The 24,883-nt window shown below is 38.2% G+C and overlaps 2 protein-coding genes across 7 annotated transcripts in view; one reads left to right on the top strand and one right to left on the bottom strand.

The window, feature by feature from the left end:
- Positions 1–336: 336 nt before the first annotated feature.
- Positions 337–15,153, top strand: alg13 (ALG13 UDP-N-acetylglucosaminyltransferase subunit). 6 transcript variants are annotated; one of them, XM_053478738.1, is made up of 24 exons: positions 337–649; positions 840–923; positions 1,020–1,070; positions 2,301–2,347; positions 2,624–2,693; positions 3,598–3,679; positions 3,859–4,021; positions 4,173–4,260; positions 4,350–4,458; positions 5,803–5,867; positions 6,344–6,444; positions 6,581–6,696; positions 6,848–7,088; positions 8,758–8,871; positions 10,821–10,959; positions 11,056–11,197; positions 11,288–11,323; positions 11,423–11,475; positions 11,813–11,884; positions 12,009–12,192; positions 13,603–13,698; positions 13,787–13,827; positions 14,047–14,236; positions 14,687–15,153. In XM_053478738.1, the coding sequence occupies exons 1-24, from the start codon at positions 530–532 to the stop codon at positions 14,977–14,979; spliced, it is 2,697 nt and encodes an 898-aa protein (XP_053334713.1). In that variant the 5' UTR covers positions 337–529; the 3' UTR covers positions 14,980–15,153. The 6 variants fall into 6 exon arrangements, with proteins under 6 accessions (XP_053334713.1, XP_053334717.1, XP_053334718.1 ...); XM_053478742.1 differs by having other exon boundaries at positions 338–649; positions 3,859–3,991; positions 10,818–10,959; XM_053478743.1 differs by having other exon boundaries at positions 338–649; positions 4,191–4,260.
- A 4,439-nt stretch (positions 15,154–19,592) lies between these two features.
- trpc5a (transient receptor potential cation channel, subfamily C, member 5a) overlaps positions 19,593–24,883 on the bottom strand; it is a 54,346-nt gene continuing 49,055 nt past the window's right edge. Inside the window, exons 10-11 of the mRNA XM_053478476.1 lie at positions 21,321–21,410; positions 19,593–20,828 (exon numbers count right to left, since the gene is read on the bottom strand). Of these exons, the coding sequence (XP_053334451.1) occupies positions 20,016–20,828; positions 21,321–21,410 (903 nt within the window). The 3' untranslated portion in view covers positions 19,593–20,015. The remainder of the gene's footprint in view (positions 20,829–21,320; positions 21,411–24,883) is intronic.

Genomic DNA, 24,883 nt, shown 5'->3' with positions numbered 1-24,883 from the left:
AGGTTGGGGCCAATTCTACGGCAATTGTATTGAGCTTACTGTTTGAGATGCAAATGTATTCATGTATGCAATTATGTAAATTAATCAAAGGCGTTGTATACATTACAACCGGCGGGGTTTCTTTTGCTTGTGTTTCAGGTAGCACATTTTTCCTAATAATAATAATAACATAAAAGGGGTCTGTGCAAAAAACTAATACGGATAGCGCATGCTCACTTACCCGCTATTGGAAATTCAATACTTAACTTTATTCAACCCAATGAGAAGTTTTTCCATCTCATCTCAAATGCAACCACCCACAAAAAAGTCCTCAGGCAGTTAAATACTTTGGGGAAAGCGATTAGACGAGCGGTCGGTTCAGCTCGGGATTGAGACTTTAAATTTAATTAGTGCTCATTGGGAACACCTATTCTTTTTTGGAACCCGAAAAAAAAAAAAAAACCTGTGACCTTTTCCCCTGGTGACCGACGTGAAGAGTTATGAAGCTCGGTGAGCTTCGCGTTTTCTCTTGAATACGGGTTTCTTTGCGATGCAGAAAGCGTTGAAGAAGTATTTCGTAAACATGGACGAGTACCTAGCTAGTCTCGGTTTGTACCGAAAAATGATGGCTCGGGACGCGTCATGTTTATTCCGAGCTGTTTCTGAGCAGGTAAAGTGTTTTACTTCATGATGTATTTAGAAAGTTAACAATTTTAGTTATTAGTTTTTTGGACTTCCAGAAGCTCGCGACAGATAATGGAGTTGGTGTAGTTAAAGCGATATCTCTGCCTAAGAAGCTGGGTTGATTTGGTGGCCTGTATAATCTTGTGATATAAACGACTTTTTGTTTGTTTTGGTAGCTATATTTCTCTCAGAATTACAATTATAAAGTAAGAAAAGACTGCGTCAACTTCATGAGGGCGAATAAATGCATCTTCGAACCTGTGAGTTAACTGACATTTTTCTTTTATTTTGCGTGGCCCGTTACGAACAAAGCCGCGGTATTTGTTTCATAAAGTTGTGGCTTATTTGTTTTTCAGTTTGTTGAAGGGTCTTTTGAGAAGTATTTGGAGCGTTTGGACGACCCCAAGGTGAGTGCTTGTGAGTTAAACAGGGCTTCAGCTGTAAAATGATCCTGCCCGTGGAGATGGATAGAGATTTGCAAACACTTCACCTGTTAAAATGCTATAGCTTTATGGTGGAAGCCCTGTCTGACAACACAAGGGTTCCTCCACCCCAATTAGGATGGCCAGTCTGAGTGTCCAGCACAGTTCTTCTGCTCTTACACAGCTGATTTAGATAATCTGTTAATTACTAGGGTTAATGGGTGTGTTTAGGGTTTGGTGAATTACAAACTGTGCTGCACACTGGGTCTCTGGAGTTTATACTTTTTTTTTCCTTTTTTATATTTTGCATACCAACAAAATATGCTATGGCTACGGCTAAAACCACGCAGTGGACAAAATGCCAAATTTTCTGCGATATTGTTTGATGAAGATACTTAAATGTGAGCTTGAGTTTAAAAAATAACAGGGCAGGAGGCAGTTTAAATACCACACTCCATTTTAAACAACTCATCCAATTTTAACTGTTTGAAACACAGTGTACCTGAAAAAGACTTGCCTGTTTTCGCTCCTACAGGCTTTATTCTATTTACCTCAAACTCCAGTTCATTTTTTTTAGTTGGTGCTGTTGGTTTTGTTTAGTATGAACACAGTAATTGCACTAGTTTGCGTAACCAAACAACCGCAGCATGACCCCTCAATGTAATCATTTCCAATTTGTTTGCCCAAAGTGATAAATGCAAGTAGGGTAATAAACAATCACCACGGCAATGACTAACTTGCATAGGTTAACTTCTATCATGAAATTCTTTCTACCATGTCACAGAAACATTGTTCAAAACACAAGTTCTTTATGAATTTTCTTTTTTTTTTTTTTTTTTTTGTTCCCATGGCATACAAGTCTACTTAAAAGACCAATAAGCAGAGGCAGTGTTTTTGTGTGGTTTAAAGTGAAATTAAGTCTTGGATTTAATTGTGTAAAAAGAAACCAAACCAAGTGGAAAATGCTATAAGTTTACAAACTTGAGTGATTTGGAAAAGAACAAACAAACTAGGACAGAAAAAACACTATTAATAACCTGTAACTTTATAATTATAGCCTTTTACAGCACCAATTACTTTTGTGCACCCTCCAGTTTCAAGTTATGTCAAAAATGGGGATTTTTAGGTACAATGTCTGGCAACTTTTTAGTGTTGACATTCTGCGGTTGCTGTGTTTCTGTAAAATGTGATGTGCTGTTTTAATTTTACTTTTAGGAAACTGTAGGGCAAGTGGAGATTAAGGCTTTGTCTCTGCTTTACAGGTGGGCTATTCTTTAAGGTCAAGTTTTTCCATTTACTGTAATGTTAATTTTTTACATTTTACAAAATGAGTGTCAATTTCTATTATTGATAGAAATAAATTAAAATCAGTATTACACTCGGAAATCAGTCTTAAAATACAATTTCAAAAGTAAATATAATTGATTCACCCTTTTAATGTGATTAGGTTGTATAAGAAATTAGAATGCTCAAAGTAAATCACTTTGCTAGAATTAAATTTGTTTATATTGTGGTTTAAACATGGTGTTTTGGTGCAGGCGGCACTTCATCATTTATAGGTACCCTGGGAAGTCACCAACTGAGATTGGAGAGGAGAACTTTGCTAAGGTGAGTCATGAGCATTCAGTAAGGCTAGGTGTATAAAATTGATTTACTTTGTTGGAAAGAGGGGTAAATATGCATTTTTCTGTTTTTTTGTTTTTTTTAAGCCATAAAATAAAGTGCTATAAAGGCTTGGCACCCAGTGTTGCACCAAGACTTGGTGGGTTGGGTCGGGGTGTGGCAGGGTTAGCGTTTATCAGGATATTGAAAATTTATAGTATACACTAAGAAACCATGACATCACAACCACTGACAATATGAACTACAACTGATTATCTTGTTACAGTAAAACTTAAGGTATGGGATATTAGGCAGCAAGTGAACGGTCAGTTCTATAACATGATGTGTTGAAAGCAGGACAAATGGGCAAAGTACACCCATTGAAGAACCTTTGACAATAGACAAATTGATGATACTGGGTTAGAGCGTCTCTAAACTGGCAGGTTTTTCCTAGGATAGATGCCTGAAGAAAATCTAAAGAACTGAACCATGAAACAGTAAAAGGGTATCCGTATACAACAGAACACCTTCAGAGGTGTTGTGAAGTCCATGGCTAAACAGGGTAGAGATGTTGGGTGGCACAAGGGGAGGGAGGGTGGACTCTACTCAGTAATAGACAGGTGGTGTTAGTTATTGCTTGTTGGTGTAGAATATCTTTTCTTATCTCTAATTTTTTTATTTAATAAAAAAAATACAATGCACATCAATTAAACCTTCAGTGTACCTACATGTGTAATTGTGCATTGTACTGTATTTGCAACTCTGTATAATCAGAGAATCTTTTTTAATTCCAGCTTTACCACTGCACTCCCATACAGGGTGCTGCTTTTTTTATTCACTTTTTTCCTTTTGCAATAGTTTGATTTGTGTAATTTTATGTAGATTTAAACAGTGCTTAACTGTATTACAGATTTTGCTCTGTTGCTCAAATAATGGCCACTATGACATTGTGTACCCAAGGACCTACCCAGTAAATGCAGCAATATGCCAGTGTAAGTTCTGCATAAACCTTCAAATTAAACAGTCTCCAAAAATTGCTAGCCTGTTAAACCCAAGTCTACATTTTTTTTTATGCTTTTTATATTTACCCACAATAGCAAATTAATGTAATAAATGCCAATGGTTTAGCATAAGATAAAACGGTTGTATCTTTTCCTTATTATGTTTAAAGCCCTGCTATACGAGTTGCTGTACATTCATGTTCTGGGCATTGAAGAGGAGGATCTTCATATGGCACTGGATGGGTTCAGAGGAGGAGGGAGGCGCTATAGAAACAGTCTCTCTGGGTGTAGTGAGGATGCTGGGTATGATCCACTTGAGGACAGTGCTCTCAGGTCTCTATATACATGTTTTTGGTTTCACATCTAAATTAATTCTCATTTCTTTGCTTGGCGTTGTTATCTCTGGGTTGTTTATTCAAAGTCTAATTTATGATTTCTGTTTTGTCAAATTGGTTGTCCTAATTGTTATACATTTTGATATCAGTATGCCCTACATTAATAGAGAGGAATGGGAGCTAAGTGGTCACAACCGCTCAGAGGAAAAAGCTAAAACTGGAACTGAAGACCAAAAGGTTATAGAATCCAAAGTGTCCTACCCACAAATATAATGATATCGGCGTGATTTGAAAAAAAAAATTTACATTTCGGGACCTTTGCTTAGGTTACAGATGGGCCAACCAGGCTTGTTCTTCCCTACAAGGTACTGAAAGCGTTAGAGCCGGAGTTGTACCGCAATGTGGAGTTTGATGTGTGGCATGACAGCCGCAAAGGTGAGTTTTTAATCCATGTGTTAAATTTGTTTTTATTTATTTATTTATTTTATTCCTGGTTTCCTTCTAAAGGTGATAGTCATCCACAATGACTATCACAGTGTCTGATTTTTAGATTATTATTTTTTTTTTTTTACAGTTTATTAGAATATTTCCTAAGAGCAGTCAAAAAGCGTTTACAATACATCAGTGTCCACCTGCTTAAAATTATTCATTTATGTACTCCATACTTGTTCGGGGATCCTATAGCTAGAAGCACTGCATCAATGTGACATGGATCCTCTTTTTTAGGAGAAGCTTAAAACTAGGAATGCAACAGTTTTATCTATTTTTCTGAAGATGTCTGTGTGGTGTTGCGCTTGACGGACTGACTCCAGTCTCACTCCAGTTCTTATGAAGTTCTCCCGAATCCTTAAATAAATTTTGTCTTCTTCAGCTTGCAGTCATCCCCGTTTGCTTGTGCAACAGTGTTAGTGTTCCTAGCACAGTGTCAGTGCTAGGAACTATACAAAGAAACCATTAGAACACCTACAGTAGTGCACCACAGCTCACCGTGCATGAACCCAGTAGGAATGCCCCAGACAAAGAAGTCTAATCCATGGAGGAAACCCTGCAAACCACAGTACTTAAAGGATTCACTGCCAATGTCCTGGTGCCAGAAACCACAGCATAACCCCAGAGGCCCTACAAACCCATGCCCCAAGGGGCCCAACCTGCCCTAGTGCCAGAAGGGTAACCTAAAACATGTGTAGTTTTAATGGTAATGTTTTTGTTATGCTTGATTTGTGTGCATGTTTTTCATTATGTATAATACCAATCAGTTATTTAATATTAAAACTGGTTCTGGGGGTATATCTTTACAGGGCCTTGTGCTGCAGTGTCTGGCACTTTTTTCTTCTTCTTCTTATTATTATTATTGCAAATGCAATCCAACTGAAAATTAAATGTCATGGATGACTATCACATGCTTCCTCCAAGACATGCTTTTTGAACTACTATTTTTGCAAAGTTCGGAGGTTGCAAACACCCAAGATTTTATTTTATTTTTTGGTAAGGGGCATCATCCAAGGGCTCCATTGGTTCTCTAGTGCTGACGCAAGAGTGCCCCTTTCTCCTGAGAGCTCATATATATATATATATATATATATATATATATATATAGTGGGATTTGCCCTCATAATCATCATTCAACAGGGCAACTTGGTTTTCTTTTGTGCCACTTGGAAGCATGTGCGCAATTGGTTTCGCAATTGGCTGTCCACATAACGGTTAGGAGTGTATGTGTATGTGTTAAATGTAGATATTGCCCTCACTCTTAAATATATCATGGTAATTTGGTTGCAGAACTCCAGAAGACTGATTATATGGTGTTTGCTGGTAGACAGTATTTCTTAGGGGACAAGTGTCAGGTATGACTGTCTGGGGAAAATGTTTTCATTTGTTTATTCATTTTTTTATTTTTTTTACAATATATGACTAAATGCCTGTGGACACCTGACCATGACACCCATACATGAACTTTTCCTAAACTAGGCTAACAGAGTTGAAACGCAGAATTGTATAGGATCTCTTAATGTTTTGTAGCATTAGTTCCCATTTATTAAGAAAGTGACCTACCCAAAACCTGTTTTTATTGACATGGTTTGCAAATATTTGAGGCGAGGCAATAAGAGCCCAGCATACAGCTCCAGCTCCCCCCAAAATTTTCCAAGCTCCAAATTTTTGTAAAAGCCAGTGGAAAAGGGGAATCTATGGTTAAAATAACAGCAACTTGGGGTCAAACCATGAGTGATATGTTCAGAAAATCATGTATGGTCAATAATGGTTAAGTGTCCACAAACTTTTGGCCACACAATTTACTTACCCTGTTTGTGTGGTTGCATAGGTACGTTTGGATCCAAAGGGGAAGTACTACAATGCTTTCATCCAGGAGGTAGGGAATCATCCCAGTGCTGTGACTGTGTTCATAGAAGAGCTAGGTGAAAAGTGAGTTACATGAGCATGCACAGGTGTTTTATGGGTCTGTATAAACATTTTTCAGTATTAAACAAGAATTTTTTTGATAACATGTACCTTGGTTGTCTGTCATTGTACCACCAAAGGTCTAAAATCTGTGTTTTAGACATTTGGTGTCCTTGACTAATCTGAAGCCAGTGAATCCTGTTCCAGCATGGAATATTACACCAAGCAGGAAGAGCAATTCCTACAACAATGCTGAACAGTACACAGGAGACCTGGGTGACTTATTTTCTATGCACAAAATAAAACACAATGTTGCATAAGGTGGAATTTTACTAGTACATAATTTGATTTTGGATGAGTAGTAATTTTTGTTGTCTCTTATTCCTTTTTCTTTCACTAATGCGTCATAAATGTTTGTATGGTCCAGACCCTGAGCTGTGTGTGAGGCGCAGATTCCTCAAGAAGTCTCGAGGTAAAGAGGTGTTGTTGACCATGTCTTATGCCCGCCCTCAAGCTGGCCTTCCTCCACGTCTACAACCTTGTCCAGGAAACCTGGCACCTGTGCGTGGTCCAGGAGTACAAGGCCATGCTTCATCTCAAACGGGTGTGGCCTATGAGCACTATCGCCAACACTCTCCAAGACCACAACGTGGATATGGTCCATCCAGGTTAGAAAATCTGTTTCTTAAAGGGGTCATCCAGTCCCATTTCATTAAATGTTAATATGATTCTTTAGGGTCCTAATGAAAAGTTTGTAATATACTTTAATTAAAAATTCTCAATGGTTGTGTAAAAAAAATACACTACTTTTACCTGGTAAAAACTAGCTCTGTTCTCAGCAACCTGTTTTAGTACATACTCCTTTAAATGCTTATGATCTCTACTGAGCCCGCCCCCCAGTTCTGTGAATTGTCTTCACAATACACGTGGGGTATAGCCACAGGAGTGTAGACCAGTGTGGGCAATACTTTGTGGGTAATGCAGTCCAAACTGGAAAACGCTGGAATATAGAGCCTGAGCCTGTTTTCTTAAGTAGTTTTTGGTTTGATTTAAGTACGGAACCCACCCGGAAGTTTGTAATATCGTCTGACAACGCAGAAATTAAAAGAATGGACATGCATCAACTCGATTTGTCTTTATCACTGCTTGGGCATGAATTAACTGGCAGTTTTGCTGCCGCGAGCAACAACAAAAGCGGAGAAGCTTACTGAGAGAGATAAACGCGATGTGTTTACTGATGTGTTTACATGACTTCTTAATCTTTGACAGAAATCGTTATAAACCATCTAACATTACAAAGGTAAGCATAATATAGTTTTCTGACTACGTGCACAGTTTGCAACTAGACAATCACCTTAATGCATTGTTTAATATAAACGGGCGATTAGGAATTATATAGAGACGGATGTACATAAAGAAGATGACATAACACAAAGACAAGTTAACTTGCACTCCGCATTCATCGTGATTATTGGAAAAGGCGATCTTCAAAGATTCATAGAAAACGAAATTACACTCACCGAGCATGGTGAAGGTTAAGCAGGAACACGAAGCGTCAGTACAGATCCATTTTTTTTGGAGCTGCTTACTAGCAAAACCTGCTTTATATTCACCCTCGTTTATAAAGCGTTATGGTGAAAAATGATTAGCGCAAACATGAACGCATTTAGGTATCGGCGGGTAAGTTAGCTTCAAAAACAAAATTCAGCCACTGCGTTCTTAGCGGCTCAGATGTCGGTAGTGAATGACGACTTCTGTGTTCCCTATTACACCCAACAACTTTACACCACACTCGCTTAGGCGACATTTTGCTCCAGCGGTGAAAAACAATGGCCGACAGCTTCTTCTCACTCGGGGCGGGTCTTTAGTTGATTGACACTGGTGTTTTAGCATAGTAGGAGCGGCCTCTTTTGGTGTGGCGTCACATCGACAGGCATTTGAGATTGGCCTGATTTCAGAAGGGGCATGTTATTTTAATAATGAAAAAGAAAATCACTGGGCAGCTCTTTCATTGTAGAGTGGTTGTGTACACACTCTCCTAACACACATTTCAGTCCAAACAGCTTGAAAAAGTGCATGTATGACCCCTTTAATGCGCTTATAGTTGCAAGAGCTAGTTAAAGAGAGTATTACTTGGGTAGTTCTAGCCTCTGCAATTAGATAATAATAAAAAAAAAATCAAACTCCTTTTTTTTTTTTTTTTTTTTTGAACATTCAGTTCAAGTATGTAACTAGCCTTGCTGAAAACTGTCAATCCTGATTTCTGTATGCTAATGTCTTATTAAAAACATTAAAAATATTTTTTACTCTCTTGATGCTTTTTTCCATTCTTCTTAGAAGCTCAGCACGTTTCTTGAATAGACACCATTTTATTGGACCTGAGATGGCCTACTATGCCAGCCCTAGTAAACGCTGTTACCAGAGTTTTGACAATTATTCATTCAAGTCTCGGTAAGTGAAAATATTTTGATACCAAACATTGGAACACACTGCTGTAATTCGTAACTGAAAAATACAGTATTGAAAAAGCAGCTACCCTATTTTACCTGCTCTAATACAAAAAAGCAGGTAAGCAAGTTGGCATGTGCTCTCCTATTTGACAGTTGCATGTGTGTCATTTACTCTTCTACTGTTTATTCCATTCTCATTTTCTAAATCCTACCTAGTCAGTCTGTCTTTTGCCTTTTTTTTCTGCCCTACATTCTTTTAATACATTTAAAGTCTTTTGTTTCTTCTGAAAAACATTGTCCTGCAAAGTATTTGTGTGGCCAGTAAATATTTGTATATTGTGTATATTTCACTGGTCAAAAAGACATAAAAGGTAGTTACATACACTCAAACTAATTCGTTAAATGAACGTAATTAAATTATGGAAAGAATTTTCACCTTATTTAATGGCTTCCTTTCAGTATTAAGCAATTTTGTTGGCCCAACTTAATGTTCTTAGGTTCAGTCAAATTAATTTTATTAGGTTCATTTAACTTATTTACTACAGCTGCGTCCAACATAGTTTAATACTGTTGACATAAATAAATAGCATTGGTACAACAAATTTTTCAGTTAATTAAGTTGATCCAACTCAAGTAAATTTAACTTTCATTAAGAGATTTTCATTTTACAACAAAAGCAACTTACAAATGAGGTTTCAATTTGAAAAGATTTACAAACATAAAACAACACAAATAATTAATCATAGAAAAAATAATTAAACACCAACAAAAACGTTTTGTACTTTATGACTGTACGTTATGACTTTTAAATATGACCGTTGGATACGGTTGGTCAGGAAACTCCTGAAGTCAGATGCAGACAGGACACTTTCGGTCACAAACTGCTGTGAAAAAATATAGAGAGAGATTCAATTAAAATTCATGATACTTAATTTAGCAAATGAACAATATTTACAGTATACTTTGTTTCTAACGCTTCACAACTCATGAGAACAGACCAGAACCGAACCGCAGATTAAGCGGCACATAAAACCGTCGGTATTTTAAGTGTAATTAAAAATACAAGAAATGGCTTAAACCAAAGTAACGTGACTAAATATCGCTAAACAACAGGTGACATTTATGTTCAGTATTTCGTTTTTATTTAGAAAGATAGGAATTGATTCCTGCTCACCTTTTCCACACGCCCGCCAAACGTTTGTCTTCTCAACAAACTGTTCTCTTCTCGCAATATCTTCTCGCGATGTTTGCTTTGATATTTCTATTTCTATTATTTTCATAGTGACAAGATCTCTTTGGTTTATCTCAACATGATTGAATCTAATACTGTACATGTTAAGTTGTTGAATTTCATGCAAATACAACATAATTTATTCATGTTCATCTTGGAAACATGAAATCATGTACAAAACACATATTACGTTTTAGTACATGTAACAGGTAGCCATGTTCATTTTTTTGAGTGTAATATCAACAAACATGCCACTTCCACCACCATTATCAATGAAGACTATGGCTACTCAAATCTTTCTTTAAATTCCATGCACAAACAGGCACTTTATCTTTTGAACAGCACAGGCTATTACACAAGTTCGCTCTGTCCAGGTCATTCAGAAATTGTGGCTCAGTGGTAGACTCATCTGCCATGCAGAAGGCCCTGGTTTACTTCCTAGGCAATGCCCATGCATATAGGCCTGCATGGGTCCAGGCTTTTTTGGTGACACAAGGGGAGCAAAAACAATATTAGATTTTAATGTTAGAGCTGATCTGTGTGTCTTTACACAGGACAGGGATACTTGAGGACCAGGGTTGGAAACCTGATAATTAGATATGGAAGTTTTGGCTAATGGGTTTATTTTTCATACATTAAGCATACATGACCATTATGGTAAAAACTTTTTTCCTGTAGTGTTGGGTATCTATGACTTTGTGTTTGTGTGTGTTCAGCAGAAGCAGGCGTCAGATGCAATCCGTAAATAAGGAGTGTCAGTTTAGCTTTGTTCCAGAGTCTGGAGAGGATGCAGAGGACTTGGAGGGGAGCATCACATTCTATGAGATGGAGGAGGCAGATGAGAACGCTTTTTCTCCTGTTGGTGTTGCTTTAGCCTGAATAACTGCTGACCTTGGAAGAACCTGCATGACTTGCCTTTTCTTTTAAATCTCTTGAAATATCTGGTTGTTGCAGGGACAAGCTGTTGCAAGTACCATGGTTCCTGGTGCTGCTGCTTACTGGGTACCACATGGCCCAAGCCCTATTCCACCAGGCAAACAGCCCATAACATCATCTGAGGAGGATCCTGATGAGAGAAGCACCACTGGAGGCCATGGTGGTCTGCTTTTGTGCCTCACATATTTTATATATCTATATAATAAATAATATTATAAATAATTGCCTAAAATTGTGTCCTTTTTCAAAGGAGAATACTCAGAGGAGTATATATTTTCTGCTACTGGTTGGTAAATCTTTATAAAGTCTCTGATATGCCTCACTGTTGTCTACCAGATATATTTTAATCTGAATTAAAATATTGTATGTACCTCTTCGCTTGCAGATGCAGGATTTCAGCGTCCAACCGTTTACACTGCTGAGTCTAGTGCTAATCTGGTACTGCATAATCTTTAATTTAATTGAAAAAACCCTTCATATCTTAATGTCATAATAAATTACTCACAAGTTTAATGAAATTTAAGTATGAATTATGTTTAAGGCCATGTTTTTTGTCACATAATTGTATTTGAGACACATTGCGAAATTCTACTGCTGTTTTTAAACTCGTAGTTTTCATGTTTAATATGACACCATTGAGAATCTGATTATAACATTTTTTTTTTTTTTTTTAAACAAAACTAATTGTCTAACTGCTTTAAATTAATGGTCAATGCCTTGTATAAAACTGGGGCCTCTTTTAAATATGTAAATGACTAATTTATATATTTTACAGACAATTCAAGAGGGTGGATCGCGTGCTGGATCACCACAAGAGGGCGTTGCTACCTATAGTTACTCACAACAGGTTTTTTGGATACATATACTTAATGCAACTGTACTTGACAATTCGAAAGCTATTTACTTTTGATGCATTTGTCATAATATTTGATATGTAATATTTTGATTCATGATATTTTGGTGTGATTTAGGTAGTGGTGAAATCGGCAGTCATTTCTTCCTCTCAGCCAGTCAACTCTGCCCCAGCTGCCATTTTTACCTCTAACTCCTCTCCTACTTCCTCAAGCGTGAGTTCTCAGAGCTCTCCAAATCACCTGCAGGCTTCAAACATCACCCCAGGACAACCACCACCCCTACATGCAGTCAGCAGACCAGGTTTGCTCACCTTATAACATTTCCATTTGTTGTTTATAATTGGATGAGATTTTTTAAAAATCTTTAGCCAACTTACTGACTATATGGTTTCTGGCCCTACTTAAAACAGCATAGTTTGGAAAATGTTTGTCTTGCATTTTAATAAAGATGTTCCGATACCATTTTCCCCCTCCCGATACCGATTCCGATACTTGGGCTTAGGGTATCAGCTAAACTTCAACATCTGCAAAAGAACTTAAAATGCAGCCACAATTCTAACACTGGGTTATGTTTAGGAAAATGGTATCGGATCGGTACCTCAAATGCTCGCCGATACCGATGCCAGATTTTTTTGTGGTATCGGCAGCATTTCCGATACTAGTATCGGAATCGGAACAACCCTACATTTTAAGCTTTGCATTGCTCCTCAATTCGAACTCATTTCACTCAGAGCACATTTTATTACTGTAACTCTTCGTCATCAGAGTAGGGTACAAATTGAAGGTATTTTAATGATGTTTTTGCTAGCAACAAAGTTTAACCCAAAATTAACATCAGACAATCTAAATAGATGGTTTACCTTGCTTAGAGTGAGAGATTTCACTCTTATAAGTTGTACCTTTTGACACATCTCCTATTTAGTTGTATTAATTGATTTGTTTGGCTATTTAGTTTGTGTGTGTGTGTATGGTAAAGTTTGGGGTCACTTGCAAATTTCTTTGTTTTTGTTTAGTGATTTATTTTCTACAACAATACTGGGGATTTCAAAACTATAAAATAACACACATGGAATTGGGTAATTACGTAACAACAACAAAAACAGGTAGTTGTTATTTTAAGACACAGAGGACAGCCTTTCTGTAATAGTTCTTGTAAGAACAGTATTGTCAAGGGCATTTGCAAAATCTTTTAAGCACCATAATGAAACTGGCTTTCATGAAGGCCATCCCAGGAGGGCGAGACCAAAACCTACCTCTGCTGCAGACGAGAAGTTCATTTAGAGTTATCAGCCTGAAAAATGACCAATTCATAATGCCTCTAATCTGAGGTGCTGTTAAGTCTTTACAGAGAGCATAAGTAGCAGATACATCTCACCATTACCTGTTCAAAGGAGATTAATGCATTTTTATGGACACCTTCAGCATTCCTTTACAATGTAGAAAGAAATAAAAAAAAACAGGAACGATAATGGAGTTAGAAAGTGACCTCAAACTTTTAAACGGTTGTATGTGTGTTTTTTTTTTTTTTTTGTTATATATATCTTTTTTTCCTTATTATTATTTTTTTATTAGTATTATCGTCTATAATATTTATTAAATATTTGTTCATAAACTTTTCAGCCAGGAATATAGAACTAATAGCTGGCATGGTGTTAAAACACATCACCTACTGTTCCGTTTCCAGTAGTAATCATGCTGTTTCCTCCACCAGCATGTCCGTGGCTTGGGAATGAAATGGGAGAACCTGTCACTGTAGCCCCACCCCCACCTTACTCTTATGACCCCAATGGCAGTGATCTACCTAGAGGTTAGAGAAGTGCAGCCATTCACCAGTTGTTTTCCAAAATTAAGAAAAATTGTCAAATGAGGCTTTCTTTTTCTTTTTCCCCAAACAGATTGCAAAGTTCTTCAATACTTTTTCAACTTGGGTGTGCAGGTAGGTGTATACATATTTGAAAAAGGATGGAGTGTACTGACTAACACTATTTATGATGCTTTATAATATTTCATTGAAATGAGGAGATCTATAGAACATTTCAGCCTAGATTGACTATTTATATTACACCAATAGACTGCTAGTAAAATAATGTAAAACAAGTCAGTCTTCCAGTCTTCGAGTGTTGATATGCAGTTAAAAATTTGTGTGCAATCACAGGCTTATCATCAGACCTACTGGCACTCCATGGTGCACATTCAGCAGATGTACCCACAGCCTTGTGGGGAGCCCCAGTTTCAGCCTTATCCAGGGCCTGGTGCATCTGCAAGCCCAGACCACATGGTGCCCCAGACATACACGGAATCTGCCCGTTCGTGCCCACCCACTCAGGGTGAGACACCCAGCAATGGTCAGCACCTCACTGCCAGTACCATCTCCACAAAGCTCTATACACTCAGCTGGTACATAAGGATAGAACTCCTCACAGTCTTCCCTATTCTTCCACCATGTCGCTCAACTCTTTCTAGGGCCACCCCCCCTTCCTCAAAATAAAAATCTTTCAGGGTTGGGGTGTCATAATGGGTTTAAAGGTATATAGTTTGTATGTTTGAAAGCATTTGATGTTATGCTACACAAGAAAAGGTAATGCAGAAAGGTTCAGTGTTTTCTAGGGTGTAATCCACCATGGTCCAGATAAGTCTTTAAAAAGGTAGCTTATGTTAAGACTATTGGTAATTCAATTCATTGAACAGTGTTTTTAATACTCCTGGTTTATCAACAAATAAAGTAAATTGATGTATGAAAACTTTGAAACTACTGGACAATACCATCCTTTATACCATTCCACCCTTATTTTCAGGCCCTACTATGACTGTGGAGTCACCCACTGTGGTAGCACCAGGCACTGCGTTTTTTCCTTTGGTACAGGAGCAGTGCCAGCCATCTTTGCACCCATCCTTTGAGCCGTACATGCCTGTGCTTTCCACCACCTACCACTACCTTACACCCTGGACTCCTGGGCCCATCCCGAATCCACGCTTTCACCACACACAGTATTGTCCCTCCTCCCACACTCATGTCAACTACATTGCCACACCTTCCCCCACTGCACACTTTATGGCCCCTGCACAGTTTGTGCCCCCTGGTATGTAACTTTTCACTGTCCTGGTTTAAATCACCATGTCACATAACACTTTTTCCTTATTTATACCTTCAAGCTGTGTTCACCCATTTTTGCACTTGTTTGGGTTTTGAATAAATGTTAAATATTGGTTTGCTGTTTCTCTTATTAAAGAGTTAAGTTTCCCTGTATGTTACGTAACCATTTGCTTGTGTATCTTTGTTGGTTATTCTTAAGCTTTTTAAGGATCACTGGTCAAATGAAAATATTTAAAAAACCCAACACATTATATAGCTGTCTGTTTGGAATAAATAAAACTGAGAATGTAAATCAGCACCATGGACAGCAGCCTGCAGGAATGTTGAATCCATGCACCTGCCCTCAATAAACCATGAAACCGTATTTTTCCCCCCTCCCCTGATATGAACATTTGTTGAGACTCACTATCCACAGTTAAGAGCATCATAAATCGTTCGTTTTAATTTACAACTTGCATCCTTTAACAATTTGTTTTACTGAAAATCCTTATTCTTTAAATTATAAAATTTTAGGAGCCCACCATAATCTGCATGTGCAATTAAAAAGCAAAAAAAAAAAACCATTTATTTGTGTTTTAAATGATTATATTTCAATTTTCTGAATTAGAATGTGAAAACAATTTGAACATTTTTTTTTTTTTGGTTTAATTTGTACCAACAATTCTAAGAATTTTTCTAATGTTGTCCATGCAAATTATACAGTGCATCTGGAAAGTATTCACAGTGCTTTCCTTTTTCCACATTTTGCTATGTTACAGCTAATTTCAAAATGGATAAAATTCTAAATATAAAAAAAAAATCTAAACAATACCCCATAATGATGTGAAAGAGGTTTGTTTGAAATCTTTGCAAATGTACAGTATAAAAAATCTCGTACACAAGTATTCACAGCCTTTGTCATGACACTCAAAATTGAGCTCAGTTGCATCATCCTTAAGATGTTTCTACAACTCGATTTGAGTTCCCTAGTGGTAAATTCAGTTGATTGGACATGGTTTGGAAAGACGGACACCTGACTATATAACATCCCACAGTTAAGGGTGCAAGTCAGAGCCCAACCAAGCCATGAAGTCCAAGAAACTCTTTGTAGACCTCTGAGACAGGATTGTATTGAGGCACAGATTGTAACATGCACTGTTAACTGTGGGTTTCTTTAGAAATAATGTACAATCAACTGAATTTACCACTGCTGAACTCCAATCGAGTTGAAGTAACATCTTAAGGATGATCAGTGATGAGAGAGGATGCACCTGAGCTCAATTTTGAGTGTCATGGCAAAGGATGTAAATACTTATGTATATATAATTTGTATTTTTTTTGCAAAGATTTCAAACAGACTTCTTTCACGTTGTCATTATAGGGTATTGTTTGTAGAATTTTGAGAAAAAGAATTTCCATTTCAAAATAAGGCTGCATAACATAGCAAAATGTGGAAAAAGTAAAGTGCTGTGCATACTTTACAGATGCACTATAATTGGTATTAAACAATCTTGCCCTGTCTAATTTACATTTTTCTTAGCTTTGACTTTATAACCCATTTTTATACAAACTTTCAGTCTCATAGTGGGAAACTGTAAAAATTCAAAAAGTAAATTTTCTGTAAATCAAGTTAAACAAATCCCTTGCCATGAGATGAACTGAGCATAACAAAACCTGTTTTATCTATGCAAAGTGTAGAAAAATAATTTTGTACAAAACTGAAAGTTTAAAAAAAGAAGTTAAGTCAACTGATTGACTTAACTTATTAGCATAAATTAGATAAAATTATTACTGAACTAGAACAGTAGAGGCTATTGAAAATGTGATTGCAACATCTACATTGCCTGGCCCAAAAAGTCCCCAAAGGCAACAAATAAAGATATTTCTAAAATTGTGGGAGTTGGGTTACTGTCCAATGCATTATTAAAACCTGAAAAGATGGTGATGACCTGTTAACTTTGAGAAAGAATGAAAAAAAAAAACCTCGAGTCTGCTTGAATGAAAATGGACCGTAGAAATCACAGCTATGTTTAATAGTGAAAGTTAGAGCATTTCCACACACAATGTAATGACAACTGTAATAGTAATGATTGAGACTGAAAAGCTGTGTTCATAAGAAAACCACTTGTTAGTAAGACTAATCAGGAAAAAAAGGATTCAGGTTGCTAGGGAGCTTAAAGATTGAAGCAATGGGAAAGGTCATGTGGTCCGAGTCCAGATTGACCCTATACGAAAACGATGGGTGCATCAGGGTATGAAGGGAAGTGTGTAAAGCAATGCACCCATCATGCATAGTGCCCACTGCACAAGCCTCTGAAGGCAGTGTTATGATCTGGGGTTGCTTCAGTTGGTCAGGTTCAGGCTCAGCATCATTACATGGCAATAAAATTAAATCAACTGATTATTTGAATGTACTAAAATACCAAGTTATCACATCTATGGAGTCATCGTCTACCCCCTCCAATGAAGTGACTGTGCCAGCACAATAATGCAAAGATTCATCAGAGTCCGATTTTAAAAGTGAGACTGTGGTTAACCCTGTTTGAAAGTTTTTGGGATATGCTGGAGAAGACTTGGGGGAATGGTGGGGTTCTCTTATCATCTATGCAAGGTCTTGGCCTAGCAGTAATGAAACTCTGGATGAAAATACTGTATATGTTGCATAACATTGCATAAGCTTGTCAAAATAATTCCATGGTAAATGCGCACAAGAATTAAAGCTAAAGGTAGTCTAATAAGCAACTTTTTGGCCAGGTAATGTATATCGAAATGATAAATATTATTAGTTAATACAGTTCACAAGCCTAATTGATGTACATGTTTTTTTCTTTCAGAGTATCTGCTCTCTTTTACAGCATTATGTATGTTTATTATGGATTTACAAAAGCTTAGATCTTAAAATGTGATGCAGTTCAGAGTCATTCATAGGAGACAAACTACTTTTATCCATATCAGACATGCTCGCATCTCTTCTAAACAGGAAGTACATGCATAAGTCATTATTCTTCAGGTGCTTATTTTCAAAAATAGCATTTAGCACAAAATGTCACTAGGGTTCCATGTCTCTTAACTAACAGACTTGGCTTTTGGCTTTTGTTTAATCTGTTCATTTCCTGCATAATGTTGACTAGATATTAGGTCTTTGACTATTAGGGAAGATGAAAATCTCTGATCATAGTTTTTACATATACAAATTTTCCCTTTGAACTTGTAAAAGCACAAGTTGCCACTGTTGGCATTGTTGCTAATGCCCAATACATCGCCAGATTGTCAAGAGATCCAAAAGTTTAATATTACCCTTGTAACTGATTGCCCTTCATACTTTCCAAACGTTAAAATTGTTAAATTGATAGTTTTTGTCAAGCTCAAAAATGCACATTTCTTGCAATATCTTAGAAGCCAGGGAAGCATTATTAAATAATCTCTTATAGGACAACCTCAATGATTCCAACCAATCTGGATTTAAAGTCACACATTCCACAGAGACTGCCCTTTTATCAGTCACTAAAAAGCTCCATGCTGAAAGATCCGCTGAACTGCCATCTGTCCTCATCCTCCTGGACCTGTCAGCTGCATTTGACACAGTAAACCACAAGATTCTATTATCTATTCTTACAAGCCTTGGAATCTGTGGCAATGGATTGCTTCTTATCTAGAAGATAGGTCATATGAGGTGACATGGAGGGGATCCATATCTGGCCCACGCATACTCTACTGGTTTCCCACAGGGCTCAGTACTTGTTCCTCTTCTGTTTCTCCTTTATACCTGGTCTCTTGGTTAGGTCATATCATCACATGGATTTTCATACCATTGTTATGTAGATGACGCGCAACTCATTCTCTCATTTCCTCCTTCAGACACTCAGGTTTCCACCCGGATCTCAGTATGTCTGGCAGTCATCTAGTTCAGGACCTTGTGATATCCCTGGACAACAATCAGATCTTTCCTTCAGCCACCGCCCGCAATCCTGGGGTAACCATGGACAATGATCTGTCATTTTCCCCACACATTGCTAACCTTACTCGCTCTTGTCGATTTCTTCTTTACATCAAAAGAATCCGCCCATTTCTTTTTTTACAGGCTGCTCAGGTGCTTGTTTGGTCCCTTGTTATTTCAAGACTGGACTACTGCAAGTCACTCCTGGGAGGTCTGCCTCTGTCCACGATTTGTCCTCTGCAACTGATCCAAAATGCAGCAGCACGTCTCATTTTTACCCTTTCTAAGTTCTCCCACACCACCCCACTCCTCTGCTCCCTCTACTGGCTTCCTGCAGCTGCCCGCATCAAATTCAAAACCCTAATGCTCGCCTACAAAGCATGACCAAGCACCCACTTACCCCTTCTGCTCTAATCACACCACGCACTGCACCACATTCTTTCCAAGCCTCCAGCACTGCTCGCCTTGTCCCACCATCTCTCAGGGATCAAGGATGCCATTCATCCAGATTCTTTTCTGTTCTGGCACCTACATGGTGGAACAAACTTCCTCTGCATGTCCGTACAGCATCTTTAAAGCATCTTTGACTTAAGACGAATCTGTTTCTTTAATACTTGGAGTTTTTTACCACCCCCCCCCACCCCCCCCCCCCCCCCCCCCCAAAAAAAAAAAAAACTAAACTTCTTCCCAGTTGTGCTTGACTGATGGCACTTAGTTAGTAACCCAGTGTAAGTATCTATCCAGTGATGTAAACTTCAAAACACTTTTTTGTAAGTCACTCTGAATAAGAGCGTCTGCCAAATGCCTTAATGTAAATGTAAATAAATAACATGAATAATGTGTTAATAGCTGTATGTATTGTTTTTAAAGGATGTGTGCAAATGACATTTGGTGTGTACTTGTAACAAAAAGAAAGCATTGCATTAGAGGAGTCATTATTTCAAATGTGCTCCCATATTGCTGAAACTGAATCATTAACATTCTCAATACAGTATTTAAAGACTACTTATTTGCTAATTATAAGTTGATATAATAAAAGCGAATATATGTACAATAGATGTCCATTGCCTATATAGAAATATGAATATAGTAATGGCAGGCCTGCCTTGCTCATTTAGAGTTGTGTGGTGATTGAGTCCTCCTGTTCCCAATAGGAGTCAAGGCTCTCACAGGGCCCTGGCAAACCCTGACACAGATCCTCACTGGACGAAAGCAAAAGGGAACTGGACGCAGTCAGACTGGAAGCACAGTGTAGGCCAGGGGGCCTCAGCAGGAGGTTGTCTGCGTCCTTTGCCTGCTGGGGCCCTGACTGTGTTTGATTCTTGTGTCTTGCACCAGATTCTCCTTCAAGCGTGTGCAAGTGCATGCTGCTTCTTGTAAGCCAGTTTTCTGGCTGTGCTTGGGGGTCCTGCCAGGATGTTGGGGGTTGCAAAACTCCATCTGAAATGCTAAAGGTTTGTTGCTGTTTAGGACTCCTCAGGTGTGACTCAACAATGTGTCCATTCACACGACGAAAGAGTGATCCCAAACGGCGCAGTGAGTTTTTCTTTGAGCGTGGGAAGTGCCGCAAGCGACCACTTGTCCTCATGAAAGATGAAGGAGACCACCTGTTTTTCTTCAACCCATTGCTTTTTGGCCCATCATCTAAATCCTCAAGACCTGCCATAGAACGGAAAAGAGCTGTAACGGTAAACTGGCCATCACGCTTTCTCTTGTCTGCTTGGCCAAATGAAATGGAACTTGACTGTGCATTTCTTCCATGCCTTGCTCCTCTGTTCCTCTTCTGTGTGTCTTCCTCATCATCATCTTGCTCAGCTTCAGGTTGTGTGGCCTCACTGCTTGAGGAGTATGTGCGGCGTGGTGGCTTGCGGTTGCCCAGCAGGTCCAGGACCTCATAACGGAAACTTGAGATGTCCTGTTTCAGCTCCTTAATTGACCATAAAGAAGAGGCAAATTAAATTAAAGGGAGAGCAAACCACATGAAGCACAGTACTCAATTACAGGAAATATTCATTTGTTTAATGTAATCAGAAGGAATGCAGCTTATAGGCCTGCAAAAACAATTGTGGAGGAAGTCTCCTTCACTTTATATATTGCTTTATCCTGTATTTTATATATATAATAAAGTAAGCACATTTTGAAGCCTGATGCTTGTGTTTACAAATGTATTTTATTTCGACACTTCTTACCTCTAAAGCTCTACACAATTATACAATAACATGAGGTAAAGGTACAGGGTGGTTAGGCGTTTACATACACTCATCATGAACATAAATGTCATGGCAGTATTTACCTTGATATAATTTTTTGGATGGGTCTTTTTATGGAAAGGAATGATTGTACCATGTACTGTACAGTACACCTTTATCAGAAAACAAGTTGAAGCACAGTGTTTCATTTCTTTTGGGTTTTAACACACCTTAAAGTTTTCTTCAGTCAGCCCTTCGTCAGTTTTGGTTCTGCGGATCATGGCGGCCACATATCGCTTCACCAGATTTTTAATCACTTCCTGAAACATGCGACCACAAAAAAAAGATTTATGTCATTCAAGAATTATGTTCAGGGTACTGTATCTGAACCAAGTCAGGAACCAGTAGGCATATGTTGAACGTGAGAACATAAAATCATTATACATATAATTTTATATAAAACAACCATGAAAAAAAAGTTGGGTCACAAATGTGTGTAAAGGATGCACGTAGAGCATATAATAAACAGTTTCTTTAACCATGTGTACACCTGCACCTTTTATACAGCTACTGTATCTAAACAGTTAACCATGTGGCATCAGTATGTATAAAGTCATGCAGATACAGGCCAAGAGCTTTCACAACAAACATCAAAATAAGGTAAATTGTGATTCTGTGAATTTAACTGTGGCATGGATAACATGAGGCTGGTTTGAGTAATTCGGATAATGTTCTCATGTTGAAATTTTCCCATACAAAAAAAAATTCAGTTTTAAATTTACATAGATTCCTGTGAGAGGAGGGTCTACAGGCTGGAACACATTGGGGATAGGAGAGAGCAGAGGAGAACTGGTGTAAGCTGACAAGAAAACTACAGTATCTCAAATTATTTCTCTACAATCTTATCATCTCTATAGCACTAGAAGATCACATCATGACACCAACATCCATTCAGTGATTACCTCAAGGAGGTCACACCTTTTCCTTCTTTCTAATGTTTAACGTTATCCAAAGCTCTTGACCTGTATCTGCATGACTTTATTTATTTATTTTTTTATTTTTTTATTCATTTAATAGGCTCAATTCCCATCTCTGTGTGTATAGAGTTTGCATGTTTTCCCTGTGCTTGGTAGGCTTCATCCAAATACTTCGGTTTTCTCCAACAGTCCAAAGACGAGCAGATTAGGCTAATTGGTATTCACAAATTGCCTATAGTGTGTGAATGAGTGTGTGAGTGTATGTGTGTGTGCCCTGCAATGGATCGGCACTCTGTCCAGGGTGTACCCCGCCTCCTGCCCTAAGACTCCTGGAATAGGCTCCAGGTTAACCCCCCTCCCCCGCGACCCTGAATACAGGATAAAGCAGTATAGACGGTGAGTGAGTGAGATGCTGCCACATGGTTGGCTGATCGGAAAACTACATACATTTGCAAATGTGCATGTGTACCTGATAAAAATAATAATATAAAGTTTGGGGTTCCAGTCTATCCTGTGTGTGGAGTTTGCGTGTCCTTCCCATGCTCGCTGGTTTCCTCTAACAGTCCAAGAACAAGTAGTGTAAGCTGATTCCAAATTGCCCATAGTATGTGACTGGCTATGTGAGTTTGTGGTTCTGCAATGTTATATGTTGCCATTCCATCCAGGGTGTACTGCACCTTGCGTCCTAACTTCCCTGGGACAGACTCCAGGTGCCTGTGACTGTACTGTACAGACACTGAGGCATAGACATGTTTACATTTAGTCATTTGGCAGACGCTCTTATCAAGAGCGACTTAAATTTTTATCTCATTACACATCTGAGCAGTTGAGGGTTAGGGGCCTTGCTCAAGGGCCCAACAGTGGCAACTTGGTGGTTGTGGGGTTTGAACCTGGGATCTTCCAAACCGTAGTCCAATGCCTTAACCACTGAGCTACCCCTGACCCATACAATGTTTGCTACAGTATCCTGCTGCTTCCTGACTTTATAGGAAGCAGTAGGAGCTTCTTTATGATGGGTGGAGGTTATTAGGAGTACACATTTGCAACTGAATATTTTCCAGTTTATTGCAAGAGAATTGCAATTTGGTGCATCTTTATAATGTGCATTATCTAGAGGTGCAAGTACCTTGGACTGCACGTGTTTTGCAAGACAAGCAAAGATAAATTTTAACTTAATAAACGAGCAAGGTTTTGCACTAGGATGCATGCACTTTGTCTGCCATGCGTCACGTGATCACAACTGAGCCAATCGTTCTTCTCGCTATCGCACTGTGGGTTAATGGCTAATCGACTCCATGCTCTGTTTCTGTGCATGCACATCACTCGTATAGTCAACATCCGTGTACACATGTACTGTTTAAAATAATATTGTGACCATGTGTGCGTAAAGAATTTTTTTTTATTTTGAGGTCAAATGAAGTGACTTTAGTAACTGTACTGCAACACCAGCCCCATGAAGAAAAATGTTTAAAAAGGCTGCATGAGATGAATCTGTTTACATTTCTGTGAATTCCTCAAATAAAGGCAAAAGCAAGTGTAATTAAAAAGGTTCCTTGTTAAGTCACACAAAAAGCAGAAGATTCCAGTGACACACACTGGTTTCTGGTCTTTCGGCTGCTCCTGGCACCACATCGGACTATCCGGTCTGCAGATACAAGCTTAACACAGGTTTTTACACCGGATACCCTTCCTGATGCAACCCTCCCACTTTGGGCTTGGAAACGACACTGGCCTGACCCAAGCCTTCCGCGAAACACCTACCACTGACTTACCAATGCCCTTAAAGTCATCCTACACAATAATCCACACTATAGTATAGTATATATGTGTGTGTGTGTGTGTGTGTGTGTGTGTGTGTGTACAGTACTGTGCAAAAGTCTTAGGCACCATATTACTGTATATGCTGTACCAATTTTGTTATACACTGTATATGTTTATCATGTCTGCATAATTATGTACAAAATCATTTAGTATTTTCATTTATAACCTATATAAAAATGATTAAATAAATACCAATACAGGAGAATATATGCATAGCTGTAAAGAAAAAAATATATAGTACAAGACAGACCAGTTCAGATGGAAACAAAAAACCTATTGTACGCTCCTGGAATTTGCATAAAAATAGAAAGGAGCGTATGTGACAAAGTTACCAGAAGAACCCATATTCCCCAGCAAGCTCAGTAAAACCTAACAGCTGTTTTTTTTTATAAAACTGCACAAAAACTCCTGATTTTAAGCAATAAGATTTCCCTCCAAATATTGACTGCTTATTTTATTACTCTTTATTGCTTTTTATAAAAGTTTCTTTTATGCAGAAATATTTTCAAAGGCATCTTTTGTTTATGCCATATTTTTGTATGTGCCCAAGACTTTTGCATATAATATGGTGCCTAAGACACAGTACTGTATATATAGAGGGATAGATAGTTAGTTACAGTAGGTGGTAGTTTTGACTAAGACTAATCTGATTGGATGAGAGGCATTCAAGGAGTAATGTTAATACAGTATAACAGCACAGGGATGTTTCACTATATGTTTCTGTAAGGTTTCAGAATATTGTAAGACATTGTAATCTAATAAGAAGATTCCTGTGCCTTGAGAACAGACCCCTCACGGTGTTTCCTCATGCCCTATGTGACGAGGATACATTCAAATGGCTCTTGTTTGTTAGAATCCTTTTGTTTAATCAGGAGAATGCAAATGTATTTCCTCGCTCCTGTCTGTGTCCGGGTCCCTCTATGACCGACATGTTAATGACTGGTTCTTTTGATGTTCGGGACGTAGCACCATTTAAATGTGCTCTCTTTGCTGAG

This window comes from Clarias gariepinus, chromosome 19 (genome assembly GCF_024256425.1).
Source record: "Clarias gariepinus isolate MV-2021 ecotype Netherlands chromosome 19, CGAR_prim_01v2, whole genome shotgun sequence".
Lineage (NCBI taxonomy): Eukaryota > Metazoa > Chordata > Actinopteri > Siluriformes > Clariidae > Clarias > Clarias gariepinus.
The sequence above is the reverse complement of the archived record's forward strand: the minus strand, read 5'-3'. Positions and strand labels throughout refer to the sequence as shown.